Raw genomic sequence first — 16,959 nt, forward strand, 5'->3', positions numbered from 1 at the left:
GCGTTGTGCACAAACAAATGTTTTCTTCCGTCTGGCTGTGTGAAGCGTGTTCCCAGGCCAAAACCTGACAACACAGTCAATACAGTTGACACACTGCATGTGACTGTGTGGTACTAATGAAGATGATGTTCCTGCTGTGTTTCAGTACATTCAGCAGAACATCAGGTCAGATTGCTCCAACATCGACAAGATCCTGGAACCACCTGAGGGTCAGGATGAGGGTGTGTGGAAGTACGAGCACCTCAGGTATGTCCATCAGCTAACATGTACACTGTAGACCTTCAGACCTGGTGGCGGTAGGCTTACACTGTAGGCAGTCACCAATAACGCAACATTCAACACTGAATTTTGAAGAAGCCGAGTGGAGATAAGGTTGTAGGACCAGAATAGTGATGATATGTATGCATGCGTTTGTAATCAGTAGCTAGAGTGTGCGTTCTTAATTTCCCTTCGGGGATCAAACCAGTATATAAAATTTAAAAAAAAAATTAAAAATATTGAAATTTCAACATAAATATATGCCAGGGACAAAAGTTGGCATTTATAGTTTATTTTATTATATCAGTGTATAATATTTGTGGACATTTTAATTTGGGTGTGTGCGAGTATCAAACCGTCAATCTTTGGAGCATTGGACGACCCACTCTACAGCTCATAATAGGGTCCTATTTTGAAATCACACTTTTTCAGCTATCTACATATACATAGTGGTCCTCCCTAACCTGACCAACTCCTAGAAGCTGGTAAACAAATACTTCCTGTATCAATAGATATTTGGAGTTTTAGGAATTCAAAACGATCGGATTGGTTAGAGTGATTGACGATATTGATTGTTTGACATGCCCAGTGGCATGGCAATCCCCGAGGGGAGAGTTCGTTCAGCATTGTGAGGTAATGTAGCATTGTGCAGCAATGTCCTAACACTGAAAGTTCTTTGCAAGCAGTTGAACTCAGTTAGCATTTGGCTAACTAGCTAGGTCCACTTCAGTTGTGTGTGTGTGTGTGTGTTTGTGTGTGTGTGTGTACTTGCGCGTGTGGCTCGTAATCAGGCTAGGTAGCGGTGTGTGGTAATGACCTAGCTCAGAGCTACACACTGAAAGTTCCTCCCAAGCTGTTGAAATTAGCTACCATTTGGCTAACTACTTAATGCTGCTTCAGTCAGGTGTGTGTGTGTGTGTTTGTGTGTGTGTGTGTGTGTGTGTGCCCGCCTGAGGCTATCCCCAGCATCACAGCGAACACAACCAGTTGCACATTTACTAATTCAGAACTATTGTCTGTGTTTCGGTGAATGAAAGCAGCATTAGCTCTTCTAAGTGATCAGAAAGCTGAGTGTATCCACACACACACACACACACACACGAGAATACAAGAGAAAAACTTGGTCTTATTGGCAAAATCCGATGTTTCATTAGTTTGCGTTAGCTTAGCTCCCGTGTTATCAATGACCTGTCATTGTCCATGATGATTTTCGGAAAACACAGCTTTAACTATCACGATACATCACCACTTTGAAGCGGGATGTAATTATCTAAAAAAAAAAAGTTCCAGACTAAGCCGATCGATCGATCTGTAATGCAGGCGCGTTTGAGTGGCGCAAGTAAACAAACGCATGTGAACGCGCGGGGGACGGCAGTGTTGATTGGTCAGCTCAGAGCTACGCCTTTAGAGAGCGGAAATTGATTAATCAATAAGTAATGAAAGATATTAAGGACCATGGATCGCTTTGGGGCAAGAAATTTCTGACTGAGATCAGTAGACATCACTGATAGTCAGTTCATAACTGTCAGTGGTGATGGTGGAGGTATGCAGTGGAATCTGCTGTGTAACTGTGTTATGGTGTTGCACGTCTTGGAATTGTTTTTGAATGTCTTCTTTGATCAGTACCTGGTTCTGAACAACATGATGGTTGACTTGAGTGGATTTTTCACTGGTGCTCATTTGTCTCTCCTATCTGCTACTGTTCTGTCCTCTGTGTAGACAGTTCTGCCTGGAGCTCAATGGACTCGCTGTGAAACTGCAGGTATGTGATCCAAATCACCTTTTTAAAACTGGATGATGGATTTTGAGACGACACCGGACGAGTGCTCTGCACCGAATGCGAGCAGAACTCTGGGTTGTCATAGATGATCTCTGTAATTCAAATTAAATCATTAGATTGAATGATTAGGCTGAAATGAAATCATCTCAATCTTCCATCCATATTGACATTAACTATTTGAAGATGCATTTTAACTTTTTGAGGCTTTTATACCGGTTTTGGAAATGAGTTGTTTGCTCAGTAAAGGGAAGGTATTATATTTTGTTTTAAAGAAAAATACTCACATGCAAAAGTTTAAAAAAAAAATTACATATAGGTGTGTGTGTGTGTATGTGATGGAGAGAGATGCTGTGAGCTCTGATGCTGTGCTTTCTAATGAAAGAGACGTAATGTTGTGGGATCAGTAAAGATCATGCTCTGTGTTCAGGCCTGGCAGTGTGATCAGATGTGGTCAGGTGTGATCACGCTACATGAGGCTGCAAATGTAAAGACAGTGACGTGTAGCCATGTGGGAAACTTGCTGTAGGTGTTGTTGATGTCCTGTCAGCTGGAGTGACGTTTGTCTGCTCCCACAGAGTGAATGTCACCCGGACACCTGCACCCAGATGACGGCCACCGAGCAGTGGATCTTCCTGTGTGCTGCCCACAAGACCCCCAAGGAGGTGTGTCCAGTCTGTGCCCCACTAACAACCACTTGTTACCAAGACACAAACTATGACTTCTGCATTAATGTGTGTGTGTGTGTGTGTGTGTGTGTCTTTGCGTGCTGTATCCTCAGTGCCCTGCCATCGACTACACCAGGCACACGCTGGACGGAGCTGCCTGTCTTCTCAATAGCAACAAATACTTCCCCAGCAGGTCAGTGTCTCCCTTCAGTAGGACAGAGTTCCATACAGTCCAGTCCGCTGGACATCAGGCTTGGACTTGCTGTGATTGACCAGTAGCTGCTGCATTGGGTCTGGATTTCCTGGTCTCTGACGAATGGTGCAGTGTGGACGCGTTCCTGCAGCAGCTGCCTGCTGCGGGAACACTGAAGTAATGCTGTAGTGTAGTGGTCCCCAACTACCGGGCCGTGGACCGCTACCGGTCCCAAACTCAGAGGCCAGGTCGCCATGAATTGACATGAAGCATAGAATGTGTCATCTGCTGTTCCAACAGGAACACAACTGTCCCCTCTGGAACCTTTCACAGTGGGGCAAATGTCTCCAGTCAGCCTCTGCTGGTGGTTGCTAGTTCTCCTACCTACAAAGAGGTTCAACTGGTACACTCCAACTATCTGTCAGTTAATCAATCATTCATCCATTTTCTAAACCCACTTCATCCGCTGTAGCGGGTCACGGGGTGCTTGAACCAACTGGGGCGCGAGGCCAGTGCATCGCGGAGCCACGCATATATACAAGGACATACACTCACACCTTCGGGCAATTTGGGACTGGCCCATTCACCTGGAGCGCATGTTTTTGGAAGTGGGAGGAAGCCGGAGAACCCGCAAAGAACTCATGCAGACACGGGGAGAACATGCAGAACTCAAACCCAGAACCTTGCCGTGCGACAACAGCACTACCCACTGCGCCACCGTGCCGCCCATATCAATCAATTAATCAACTTCTATCTATTTTAGTCTTATTAGACCTGATTGCAGCATTCGATACTGTTGATCATAATATTATTCATAGGAGTGGCCATTAAAAACTAGGAGTGGCCATCAAGAGGAAGTGGCCATTAAAAACTATGCATTAAACTGGTTTAATCTATCCGACTGATTTTAGTTTGTCTATGTAAAAAATAAATCTTCAGATGGAGAGACTCTTTCCTGTGGAGTACCTCAAGGATCTGTTCTGTGGCCAATTCTGTTTATATATGTTACTATTGGGAAATACAAGAAAACATAACAAATTTTCCCTGTTATGCAGACGATACGCAATTATACTTATCAATTAAACGAATCTGACCAACTAATTAGAGACCTGCCTCAGGGATATTGAATACTGGATGCTTCACAATTTCTTAATGCTGAACAGTAACAAAACTGAAGTTATTATTGGGCCTAAGCATCTTAGAGATGATTTTTCTAATATGGTAATTCACTTAGATAACATTGCTCTATCCTCTATGAATTATGTCAGGAACTTGAGAGTGATTTTTGATCAAGAGCTGTCCTTTGACGCTCATATCAAGTCTATGTCTCGGGACAGCCTTTTTATTTACGAAACATTGCTAAAGGTAGAAATTTCTTATCCTTTAGAGACTCAGAAAAAAATCATTCATGCCTTTGTTACTTCTAGTTTGGATTACAGTACTGCAATTCCTAATTGCCGGGCTGTTCAAGCTCCTCCATTAGGACTCTTATAATAATAATAATGGATTACATTTATATAGCGCTTTTCTGGACACTCAGTCGCTTTTTTACATTGTATTCATTATTCACTCCTTATTCATACTTGGTGATGGTAAACTAAGTACGCGGTGCATTTAACCAGACAGTTGAAAACTGCTCGTGTCGCATCGGTCACCGCCTCCAGTCATTTTTTTCCCTGCCTGTTCTTAGTTTGACACTTTCTCACTTCAATTCAAATTAATGATTTATATACTGTACAGATACTTTAACTGTTACATAGCGCACACACACACACACACACACACACACACACACACACACACACACACACACACACACACACACACACACACACACACACACACACACACACACACACACACACACACGTGCTCTCTTTCTCTCCCTTTGTCTCTTTCTCTCTCTACCTCTCACACATTCACGCAGTCACACACAAACACACACACACACACACACACACACTTTAACACTCGGCCTCACAGAATACTGTAACTACTAAAACTCCCATAGACAGTGATTTTGACTGCTCGAACAATATTTTTATATTATTTGGATTATCATTGAAAATATCTTAGAATGAATTGGTGGAATAGATAAAAACAAATCAGGACTCTAAATCAAAAATATAATGATTGAATGTTTTATTTATTTAATTGACACAACGTAACTTCTCTGCAATTACACATCCAAACTGAAATAAAAACAATTGTAACCTGCTTCAAAATAGACTGACATCATTATGAGACCTTAACAATAAAATTTATGAACTGTTACGAACATTCAATAATGCTGTGATGGCTGCCAGCCAGCTGGTTACACTGCTGTTCCAATGCCAAGTTGTTGTTTATGCCTCACAAACACTCAGTCAACACAAGTAACTTGTGTTGAGGGGGGAAATATTACCACTGATAACTTCTTTACTTCTCTTGAAATTTCTCCTCCATCTGTAGAGGAGCAAAGGGGAGGAGCAAAGCACACTAAAGAAGTGAAGAAATGTGACAGTGCAACCCTAACAATCTATCAATGCTAACCAAGGAAAAATGTCTCAATTCTATTCACAATCCACACAGCTGCCACACAAGTGGCCATGAGGCTAAACTGGAGACTGTTACATCCAGAACCACAACAGAACCAAGGTTGCGGTAGATGTGCTTGATCAAATGGGGAGGAAATATTCAGTGTAAGCTCCTACATGATGATGGCCATTGGTGTTTTGTAATATTCTTAACCTGGCTGCCATAAATGCTTCGATTCTGTTCAAGAAGTGCACCGATAAAATGTCACAGAGGAACCTCATATTGCGACTGGCAAAGGAAGTTTGCTCAGGACACGTGAAAGCAAAAGCCCGACAAATGATGGTGCAAGAGCCCCATTTGGAGCAGCAGAAGATGGAGAGGAGAAGGCAGTGCCAAGTGAAGAATGTTTTAAGAAAAATAAAGCAAATGCGTAAGAAAATTAAAGCAAAGTTAGTGGGAGCTGCACAAGGAAGGTACAGGTTAATTGTGTTGACTGAATGATTGGGAGCCATAAGCAAACCATCTTTGCATCGTAACATCAGTGTTTCCAGTTGGCTGGCAGCCATCATAGCATTTTGGATTGTTAATAATAGTTAATAATTTTCATTGTTAAGGTCTAATGATGACACCAACGTATTTTGAAGCAGGATATAATTGCTTTTATTTCACAGTTCGAATTTGGGTGTGTAATTGCAGAGAAGCTATATTGTGACAGTAAAATAAATAAAACAATCATTATAGTTTTAATTTAGTGTCCTGAAGTGTTTTTACCTATTCCACCATTTTTTTCTTGGATAGTTTAATGATAATCCAAGTTATATACAAATAATATCCGAGCAATCACTACTCAGATATCTTTTGTGTTTTGAAATTTTAATGATCAAACAATCAGATCAGGGGACATTATCTAGGTCTTCACATTAGCCTTGTGTATTGGAGATTCAATCTTCCCGGTCTGGTGCACGTCTACAGTTTTCTTCCTGGTGTCCTTAGACAACTCTGTGGTCTTGGTCATGGTTGATTCTTGTTGAGGATGTGAGTGTCTTTCATTTCAAACAGTGTCCATTAATACATGTCAGCAGTGGAGGACAGTAGAGCTTTCTGTGACAGAAATCTGACTCTTTTGTCATTGACCAAATACTTATTGTCCACCACGATTTAAAAATTCTTTTGAGATCCTTCAATCTGATTTCCTGTTTTTTTTCTCATGTGGTCTGGCAGTTGGATTGTCTTGATAATGAACATTACAGACTACATCTTTCCATGTCAGTGGCTGGCTGGAGACCTCTTGTCTCCACTTTATGTTATTGCAGTGTAGAAGACATTGTGTCATCATGAGCGTTGGGTTGCTATCAGAGGAACGTGAGGGCAGAATACTGTCACCCTGTCAGTGAAACTCTCATTTCAAACGACCATTGTTCTGTGTTTTGGCTTCCAGGGTGAGCATCAAGGAGTCGTCAGTGGCCAAACTGGGGTCCGTCTGTCGCCGCATCTATAGGATATTCTCTCACGCCTACTTCCATCACCGCCAGATATTTGACAAATATGAGGTAAGTTCCCTCTGAAACGTTTTAAACTACAGCAACGATGTGTTCGTAATTGTTCCGTAAGTGTATGAGAGGTTTATGTCAGCATCAGACACCTTGCTGTATATCGGTCTGTTTGACATTAGTGTCATTCATCAGTAGAAAAGAAAAGGCAACAGGATATTTTCTACTACATACAGATACAGGTTGTGATCTGACACCGTCTGGATTTTGAAGTGTTTCTAGTCCAGGTCTATGAACTAACATGTCATCCAGCTGAATCCAACCAAACAACCAAGCAGAGATGTGTGGAGAACGTTACTGTCTGTGTTTCAGTCCCTTCAGAGGATATTCTCATTGTTCTGTGTGTGTGTGTGTGGCAGAATGAGACGTTCCTGTGTCATCGCTTCACACGCTTCGTCATGAAGTACAACCTGATGTCCAAGGACAACTTGATTGTTCCCATCCTGGAGGAGGAAGTGCAAAACACCTCATCAGCTGGCGAGAGTGAAGCCTAACACTTTTCTGTGATGACACATACCATCTGATATGTCGCACACACACACAAACACACACTCTACAGTGTATTTAGACTTGTGTCTCATAACACTGTCCCATGTTCCCTTACCCTCGTCACCTGTGTCTGTCTCAGCGGACGTAGTAGAGTACCAGGAGCAGGACCACACCTGCTGGACCACATGATGCCTCCTGACCAATGCCCTATTGGTTCAGACTGGAACCAGTAGTGAACTGGTTCCCACTAGAACCAGTTCCCTACTGGTTCACACTTTAACCAGTTCCCTATTGGTTCAAACTGGAACCAGTTCCCTACTGGTTCAGACTGGAACAAGTCCTGCTCCCACTCCCCTCCTTCATCTCCAACAAGCAGCTGGATTTGCAAAAACCTACGTAACTATAATGACCTGTATTGTTGACAAAGGCACACACTGACAGCCCCCCCCCATTCTGTATATATCTATATATATTATATACCCCCCCCACACACACACACGTATACACACTCTAAATTCATGTCACTCTTTTGTGTCCGCTTCTGTTCTCTTAGCTCGTGTTGCCTATGGCCTTTTTGGGGGTGTGCCATGACATGGGTCATTAATTAGCCTGCTGATAGTCATGCTAGTGAACAAGGTGTAGGTGTGGTCATAGAAACGTGTCCTACCAGTCCTACTCTCTGTTCTGCCTCTGGAGCGACGTTCCAGAGCGTCCAGGACGGTTTGGGGGCTTCTCTGACCCTTCTTGGTGACACACCCCAGTTTAACCTGCACACCATGTGCTTGATGTTCACAGTCCTTGATGCAGTAGTAGTGAGACCTGACTGCTGAAAACCTACTGGTAGACCTGTAGACCTACACCTATACTGAATAGATGGAACATCAGCCACATGGACGTATCGGAGCACAACCTTGTCCCTCGTTAAGTTATTTGGTCGATCCAAGCCACTTTTTTAATGGACTAAAATCTTTTGTTACTGTTAACATTTTCATGATGTCTGTTAATAAAGAAGACTATTATTCACAGTGTGGCCTTTTTTGGGGGGCGTGGGGGGTGGGCTGGACATGCCGTACAAGACAAGGATGGACTCGGTCTCCACCTCATCACTGTGGAGTCAGTCATTAGATCCGCTGTCACACTGACTGTGACAGCGGATTCATACCTGGTTTTATTCTGACAACTCAAATTACCCCAGTGATTAAAAGGTGGTGTTTTATTAAACAGAATTTTAGAACTGCTTAATGGAGGTAAAGATGAAGAACCAACCCAAAGAGAGGGCCAGTGGGTGCTGACAAATTCAAGGTATCAAAATAAGCGTCTCGCTCTAAAATGGAAATGTCCTCACTATAAATCACAAACAACACTGAAGACTATTTTCCAGAGTTAGTTTTACCTCGAAGGAATACATCCCCGGAAAATGCTACAAGAAAAATTTTATGCATCCAAAAAGTAACAACGGAACATACATACACAAGGATTGAGTTTTGCCAATAATACAATATAAAAACTAAACTTTTTATTAACATTAAAGGGACAGTAATCTCTTTTTTTAAGTGGAATATATTCTTTATCATGAAAATTAGATTTTTTTTTTCAGATGTCTGGCATCATCCCTGTGGTCAGAAAACCTTGTGCGCTGCAACAGCTTCCGTATCCAGCGGTCACATGGGGGTCACACGTTTAATTCATAAACTGCATCCTCCTCTGGACACTGCACCAAACTGACAGCCTTCTCTACACCAATTTCAGTAATATCTGTCTCTTTTTCTTCATTAACTTTTGATTTGTTATTTATGCAAGAAAGCACTCATTGTTTCTTCATTTTTTCCTCTAACTTTTGCATCTTTTTTAGAGGCATGGTGATAATTAATCAATCCCTATACCTATATATTTGAATAAGCTCAATTGAAAACCTCACGCTGTCATCTTCCGGCATCTACCCGGAAATTCGGGCCGCTAGCCGAGTTAGCCCTGGTCTTCACATTTGTCTATGTCTCTCACTTACGGAGCCATTTTGGCTTTGTCAAACATAGTGATTTATATTCTTTGATTGTGAAGTACCTCACTTGGTCGTGTGGGGAACCCCGATGCTGTATTCACCAGGACCGAACTCACAAAGCCAGCGTCTACTCGGATGGCCGCATCGTAACGCCGAAGCGGCCTTCATCTTAGCGTTCATCTGTCCCACACACATGGAGCCGTTAGACACATTTACTAATTATGACTGTTGCTGCTTTTACGAACACAACAGTTGTACGAGTGATTGCATGTTCCATTGTGTTATCAACACTTTATTACACTGCGCATTACTATATCAATATTTTAAATACATATTTTGAAATTTATTTAAATGTGCTTCATGCTTTCCATTTGAGTTATAAAAGATGGTGGATGATGTCAATATACCACTAGTAAATTTGGACAGGAAACAACCGATCCTGTCCATAATCCATCCAAGTTATCTTAGGCTGTTACTTCTTTTTTCAACCGTAAAACTGCATGTAGGCTGATTGTTTCCCTATTGTTTCCTTTCCAGGCTTCAGCTGTGAGCAACAAGTTCATAGCTCTAAAACTATTTTCCTTACACTTTTCTGCGCTATAACTTTTATCCCCACCTATATATTTGAATAAGCTCAGTTGAAAAGCCTCACGCTGTCACCAACACCACCCACTACCTGTCAATCAAGCGCTCAACCAATCACAACGCCCAACCAATCACGGCGCATCTGCCAGAAAGAATCAAATGAACAATATGGTGTAAGGCATCTGCTATGTTAGGAATGAAATATTTATACATGGACTTCCCAGTTAACATAATTTTAGAGTTTCATAACTGTTCCAACAATTTTCATGTTTTTGAGCAGAGGCCAAACAGCAGCAACGACACAAAAAACCGCAACAATTTCTGAGTGTAACTAGCTGGCTACACGAACAGCCTGTCCAGCTATGGTTTCCCTTTGGAATGGGACAATCAATGTAGTATCCGAGATGCTCTTTGGGCATTTGACAAAACGGGTCTTTTAAGTAAAAACATAAAGCTCTGTTCATGTAGTCAGCTAACAGAACTATCACTTCTCTAAAATTTCTTTTCCACTCTCTCTTTTGACAGGTGCCTTTTCTTTAATGATAGCTCCTTTGCCAATCTCACAATTAGCTTTCTTTTTCCTGATAGCCTGCTAACATTCATCTATAGCTTCGTAATACCCGCCAAGTGCAATCCATGATTTTCCAACACAAAGTTGTTATGTCACCACGTTTATTTTGGACTACGTTGGGTGTGCTTGGTTTTTAATACCATGAAGCCTGATATTGTTTAATCGTGGAATTTCTACGGGTCCCGCTAGTCTCACCTTTATTTGTTTAGTGCTTAATCACATCAGCAGACATTTCAAAGCACATTAACAGACAGAGAAACTGAAGAGGTACTGCCTTGCAAAGCTCTTTTGCGTTTCATTGATCGAGGAAGGAAACACCAGTTTCTATACTTTTCTTCTTTTATACCTCAGAAGGAGGTGTGTTTTACTACAGAAAGCACATCAGAAGGAAGTGTGTTTTACCAATTCCCACACTTCTTTAACAAAGGTACTTCTTAGCTTCATCTTCATCTTGCAGCTGGAATAACCCATATGTTCCTCCCTCACTTCCTTCTTCATGCAGAAAGTGCTCATAACCTTGACTCCTCTTTTTGTGCTCAAGTAATTAAACATAAGTTGTTTCACCTAAAACTATTCAAACAGTGCCTCACTTTATTATACTTTTTCTACATCAAAGTCATCAAAAGGACATGATTTACACAATTCAGTTATAGCGGTTTTCCTGAATCCCAACAAAACCCAACAGGACTCTCCAAGCATAAGCAACAGATTACGCTTGGGGGGTCTCACTAACTCTTTGCTCTCACTGCAGCATGTAAAACGAGCAGACGTGTTGCCATTTGGTTGATTTTATTAAGGCAGAATAATGCGGGTGAGTCTTGCGCGAGCTCCATCAAAACATAATGGCTTTTTCTGGGTTTGAAATTTAAGGGGAGAAATGTAAAAATTGTGAAGTTCTCGCACGCAAACGATAACACCGATTTTCACTAAGAGAACAGGAAACAGCACCCTTACACCTAATGCCTCTGAAATGAGTAGAACACTTTGAAGGAATACAAGCGCTTAGAAGCAGCACTGGCCAGGTGGAAAACTGGCACTCCAATAAGGAGTCCAGGTGAACGATCCGACCATCGCCACAATTACCAACCAACACCAAGGCCCCTTCCACATGATGACGGATTTTTTTGAAAACGCAACTTTTTAAAAACGCATCGAAAACGATTCGCGTCCACACGACAGCGTTATTAAAAAAATCTCCGTCCACACGTAAACACAGCAGTGCGTTTTTGAAGACGGCTATAAGCATGCCAAACCATGTGGTGGCAGTATTGAGTCAAATTTTATCCAATAGGAATCCTCCGTGTTTTGTTGTCACAGATGTTTTCGTTGTAGGCAAGACATCAGCGTTTTTAAAAAGTTGCGGATACACCGTCTACACGACGACGCAGACCCAGCGTTTTTAATAAAATCCACCAGGGCCAGCGTTTTCATCAAGTTGCGTTTTCGTTCCGGATATCTGCGTTGTCGTGTGGACGGAAGGCGTAAACGCAACAAAAAAGATGCTTTTTCAAAAAGTTCCGGCATCGTGTGGACGGGGCCCAAGGGAACTTGTTCACACACTCGCCTTCTGTCAGCAGTTCATACATTCCTTGCTGGCTGACTAAGAACCTCAGTCAGTGACCAAGGCAAACATTTATCTTTGTGGACCTAGTCAGGACATCCAACCACGTCGGCTCTCAGGTGTTTGTGTTGACCAGCAGAGAAAAACGGAGAACAAGAACCATTCTTCTGTGATGGACGCTTTTTTGTTGTTAATCTGCTTCAGTTTTTCCACAAGTGTGAAACTTGTGTCCATTACAGACATACAGTAAATGAATCAAAATGGTAAAGAACACTCACACAGGATGGAAAATAGAGTTTAATAAAACAACGATCTACAAATCTAAGAGGGAATAATACTGATATTTATTAAACTGATTAATACAGTACGTCATTTAAAACATGGAAGTTAACATTAGTTTCATCCCTTAGGTAAAAGACATTTATACACATCTCTCCGCTAACATGTAAGATAAATACAATGTTCATGGCACTCTTTTGTGTCAGGTTCTCAACTCAATACTACCAGACATGTGAATTAAATAAACAATAACTTCTTTTCCCCAACAGAGTTTCCTTGTCAAACAGTGTGAGCAGTGGCAATCGAAGGGTGTGTCCACTCCTGCATTACTCTGATGTTCTCGCCATAAAACACGAGATGCAAAGAACCTCATCCGTGAGACAGAAAACTAGTACCAGATTAGAACATGATCCGTCACCAGAATTGACACAGAAGTTACGCATCTTTTAAAACGGCAGGCAGACGAAGCTCCTCTGGTTTGGGGTCAACAGGGACCTGAGCTACGTCCCATCCTGCCCCAGCCCCCCAGTGAGGACAGGAGCTGCAAGGACAGCAGTGTGTTGGTGTAGAGTTCACGCCCAAAGACTTTCAGTCATCACTCATTTCAATGCAGATCAAGTTCCTTCCTTCACAACACATTTCTGGAGTCAGAGGCGTCCCTTATAGCAAAAGAAGATGGGACTCGTTTTGTGACGCTAGCATGTCCTCCATCAGCCAGATGGACACACGCCTAACATCTCATTTAAGTGTATCACCCTCCCAGGGCACTTCGATCTGAGGATGCAGAAGTTCTGGTAACCCGTCAGGTCATTAGGAGTAAAACAGGAGGCAGAAGCTTTAGCTATCTTTGCTCCTTTACTCTGGAACGATCGCTTAGTCTGGGGGGCAGACACCCTTAGCTTATTTAAAAGTAGACTCAAAACCGTCTTCTTTGATAAAGCCTACAGTTAAAAACAACACAGATTTCACTTGATAAACTGCTATAGTCCTTGACTGCTGAGGATATTTTCTGTCGCTCCTATTAAAGGGACTTACTTTAATTTATAAGCGTCTGTTACTTCTCTTTCTTTGCTTTTCTTTGCTTTCCCTGCTAACATTAAATACACCTTTAAATCACCTTTCAAATGCTTGCAAGATACCAGTCTTTGTGCTTCTGTTGAACAGGTGGGGAACAAGTATGGAAGACAGAAAATCAGAGGGCCTGGAATCCCGCCCTCACTTCAGCAACTGAAGTGAGGCACAATTTGGAGTGCAAATATATGGCCTATCTGCCTCTCTCTCTGTCTTTCCCTCTTTTCCTTGCCCTGTCTCTATCCCCAGTATCTTTCTTTTCCCACCCAACTGGTCAAGGAGGATCATCGCCCTCCTGAGTCTGGGTCGTGCCTGGAGTTTCTTCATCAATGAGGGAGTTTTTCCACCTTTACTGTCACTTATGCTTGCTCTGGAGGGTTCCGTCGGGTTTCGCTGTCTGTTAAAGCACTTTGAAATGTCTGTTGAGATGATTTAGCGCTAACATAAATAAAACTGGATTAATTGACAGGGTTTCTCTGATTCCTAGAGGAGCGTGAACACATTTAAGTATAGATTAGCTACTAAAATTTAGTGAAGGTTTCATCCTGAAATGACTTCCATAACTTCTGTGTGATGTCAGGGCTTCGTTCTAAAACAAGTGTCTGTGTTCTTCGGGTGTTCAAGAGAATGTTGGCGTCTGCTGTGAAGCTCCAGAACTATGTTGTGAATGAAGGTACTTCACCTGACTTCTTAACAAAATTTGCCGTTGAAAGTTTTGTGCAGGTAAAAGTAAAGGCTGACAGGGAAAAATAGGTGTTAAGATGTGAAGACAAAACTGGGACTCGAACTACATCCCTTCTTTTCACCACCACTGTGTCTAATGTGCAGAAATGTGTAACCATACTTGTGTTTTAAAATGTAATAATTTTCTATTAGCACATGAACCGACCATAGGCTGGAAATCCCCTGAAGACCGATTGAATGTGAATCATCTCTGACTAGTTTCACTAACACAGATCCATTTCTAAAAAACATTTCCTTCTCATTATGGCTTCATTAAAAGCAGTTTAGTGCCAGTTCTGGTTATACTTGAGGGTATTTTTATGGAGCCATCATGTTTGACCCCTGGAGTTTGAGGAGCAGCAGCATATCTCATCATATGCAGGTGACTTCAGCTTTCCCCTCTTCCTGGTCGAAGCCTCCCTCCTCCAGGTGTGACAGGGTACTGGGATATCCCCCTCCAAACGTGGGGAAGCCCCCGATGCCTCCAGCCGTGGAACACCGCTCCTGTGGGCTGGTGGTGCTGCTGACCGCTCCACTCACAGAGCGTCTGGACACATCCTGCAGAAGTTATTTACGTGTTATTGCTTCTAAAACGACTCTTTTTAATTAAAACCCTCACGTGTTTAGACATATGCTAGGAAACCTGTGTTACATGCAGTAAAATTGATAACATTAAACATAAGATTAGTTCTTCACCTTCACCCGAATCCAAGGTTAAAATGTGGTTCCTTCTCTGGGTGTTAAAACCCAATTAGTCTCTAACATACTGTGAGATGGTCTCTCTTGAAGGATTATCAAAGTTGGTTTCAACCTCCAAACCTACTACATGCCTCTTAGACCTTTTTCCAGCTAAGCTTGTGAAAAATTATGGCCATTGCTGGGCCCTACTATGTTAAATGTAGTTAATCTTTCTCTTACGACTTGTTCCCATTAGATTTAAGTCAGTCGTTAAACCTCTGATTAAATAGCCACATCTTGACCAAGAGTCTTTAAATAATTATAGACCAGTTTCTAACCTTCCATTCTAAATGACTAGAAAGCGTAGTATCTCAACAGCTCTTAGATGTTTTATCACTTTGCAGCCTCTTCGAACCATTTCAACCAGCTTTTCGGGCCTGCCATTCCACTGAAACAGCACTAACTAAAGTTGTAATACCATAGATACTATAGATGAGTGGTCCCCAACCTTTTTTGTGCCACAGACCACTTTCATGTAAGACAATATTTTCACGGACTGGTCTTCCTTCGCTTGATAATCGTAAATGATGCCAGGACAGCTCCAGTTTAATAATAAATAATCCGCAGTGGTTATATATAAAATGTAGACACCAACAGACAATAAACAACCTTTTTTTCTTCAATTGATAATCAACATCTCTGTAAACAAAATAATTGTAATAAATAATTATATTAAAAACTGGATTCAAGATTCACTAATGAGGTTTTATTTTGAAATATACCGACTTACAGTGCATTCAATGTAGGAGAAATAGTGATCAATTCCAATAGAAGGGTGAACAAGTCACTCAAATAATAATAATTACAATAACAAGAATTGGTGGTTGGGGACCTCTTATCTAGGGGTAACGGGAGACAATTGCACCTGAAGGGTGTTCCAGACCTCTGGTCTACTCCGCAGTTTGGTTTTCTTTACGGTCACTGTAGCAAATCCTGCTTCACAAAGACCAAGACCTGTCAAGCGAGACAGACGCACGCATTCATCTGTGCGTCATTCCGCACAGACGTCACTTTTCAAAATAAAACATCTTTAGTCTGGTAATGAATAAAAAGAAATTCAAACTTTCTGTGCCGCCTGGTACCTAATGTCCCGTGACCCGGTACTGGGTTACGACCCGGTGGTACGGGACCACTGACATAGATGGATGTAACAGAGAATCAGGTAATTTTTCAAAATGAAACATCTTTCAGACTTCGAAATAAATAAAACGGTAGTAATGAAAATTATCTTTTCTTTCTGTGCGGCCCGGCACCAAATGACCACGGACCGATACCGGTCCGCGGCCCAGGGATTGGGGTCAACTGCTATAGATCACTGTATACTCCTGGACCAACTGGAGAGGCAGTTTGGCATCTGTGAGCTAGTTCTTGCATGGTTAAATATGGTATACCTCAGGGGTGTGTACTTGGTCCTTTGCTATTCTCCCTATATGTTTTACCTCTAAGTGCAACATATAGATTAAATGTAGCTTCAAAAAGGGCACAAGCCAGTGTGTTATTGTACCAGTCCCAAGCCCGGATAAATACGGAGGGGTGTGTCGGGAAGGACATCCGACATAAAACTTTTTCCAAATCAAACATGCAAATCAAATATAGATTTGATGCAGAGGATGAAGGTAGACATACTGTGGGTCCAGGAGACCAGGTGGAAAGGTAGCAAAGTTAGAAGTTTAGGAGCAGGGTTGGAGTTATTCTATAATGGTGTAGAAAGGAAGAGAAATACAGTAGGGTCATGTTGAAGGAGGAGTTTGTCAGGAATGTCCTGGGGGTAAAAAGAGTGTCAGACAGAGTGATGAGTCTGAAGGTAGAAATAGAAGGTGTGATGTTCAATGTTGTTAGTGGGTATGCTCCACAGGTAGGATGTGAGCTGGAGGAGAAGGAAAAATTCTGGTTGGACTTTGATGAAGTGACGCAGAGCAAACCTAGAAGTGAGACAGTTGTCATTGGTGCAGACTTCAATGGACATGTTGGTGCAGGAAA

At 42.0% G+C, this 16,959-nt stretch overlaps 2 protein-coding genes across 3 annotated transcripts in view; one reads left to right on the forward strand and one right to left on the reverse strand.

The window, feature by feature from the left end:
• The window catches only part of mob4 (MOB family member 4, phocein), a 10,478-nt gene extending 2,001 nt beyond the window's left edge, over nucleotides 1-8,477 (forward strand). Inside the window, exons 3-8 of the mRNA XM_068328675.1 lie at nucleotides 146-246; nucleotides 1,978-2,020; nucleotides 2,614-2,700; nucleotides 2,817-2,896; nucleotides 6,852-6,963; nucleotides 7,323-8,477. Of these exons, the coding sequence (XP_068184776.1) occupies nucleotides 146-246; nucleotides 1,978-2,020; nucleotides 2,614-2,700; nucleotides 2,817-2,896; nucleotides 6,852-6,963; nucleotides 7,323-7,457 (558 nt within the window). The 3' untranslated portion in view covers nucleotides 7,458-8,477. The remainder of the gene's footprint in view (nucleotides 1-145; nucleotides 247-1,977; nucleotides 2,021-2,613; nucleotides 2,701-2,816; nucleotides 2,897-6,851; nucleotides 6,964-7,322) is intronic.
• Nucleotides 8,478-12,458: 3,981 nt separating this feature from the next.
• The window catches only part of rftn2 (raftlin family member 2), a 35,892-nt gene continuing 31,391 nt past the window's right edge, over nucleotides 12,459-16,959 (reverse strand). For both annotated transcript variants that reach the window (XM_068330148.1, XM_068330147.1), the window contains exon 9: nucleotides 12,459-14,799. In XM_068330148.1, the coding sequence (XP_068186249.1) occupies nucleotides 14,614-14,799 (186 nt within the window). In that variant the 3' untranslated portion in view covers nucleotides 12,459-14,613. The remainder of the gene's footprint in view (nucleotides 14,800-16,959) is intronic.

This window comes from Antennarius striatus, chromosome 12 (genome assembly GCF_040054535.1).
Source record: "Antennarius striatus isolate MH-2024 chromosome 12, ASM4005453v1, whole genome shotgun sequence".
NCBI classification, from domain to species: Eukaryota; Metazoa; Chordata; class Actinopteri; order Lophiiformes; family Antennariidae; genus Antennarius; species Antennarius striatus.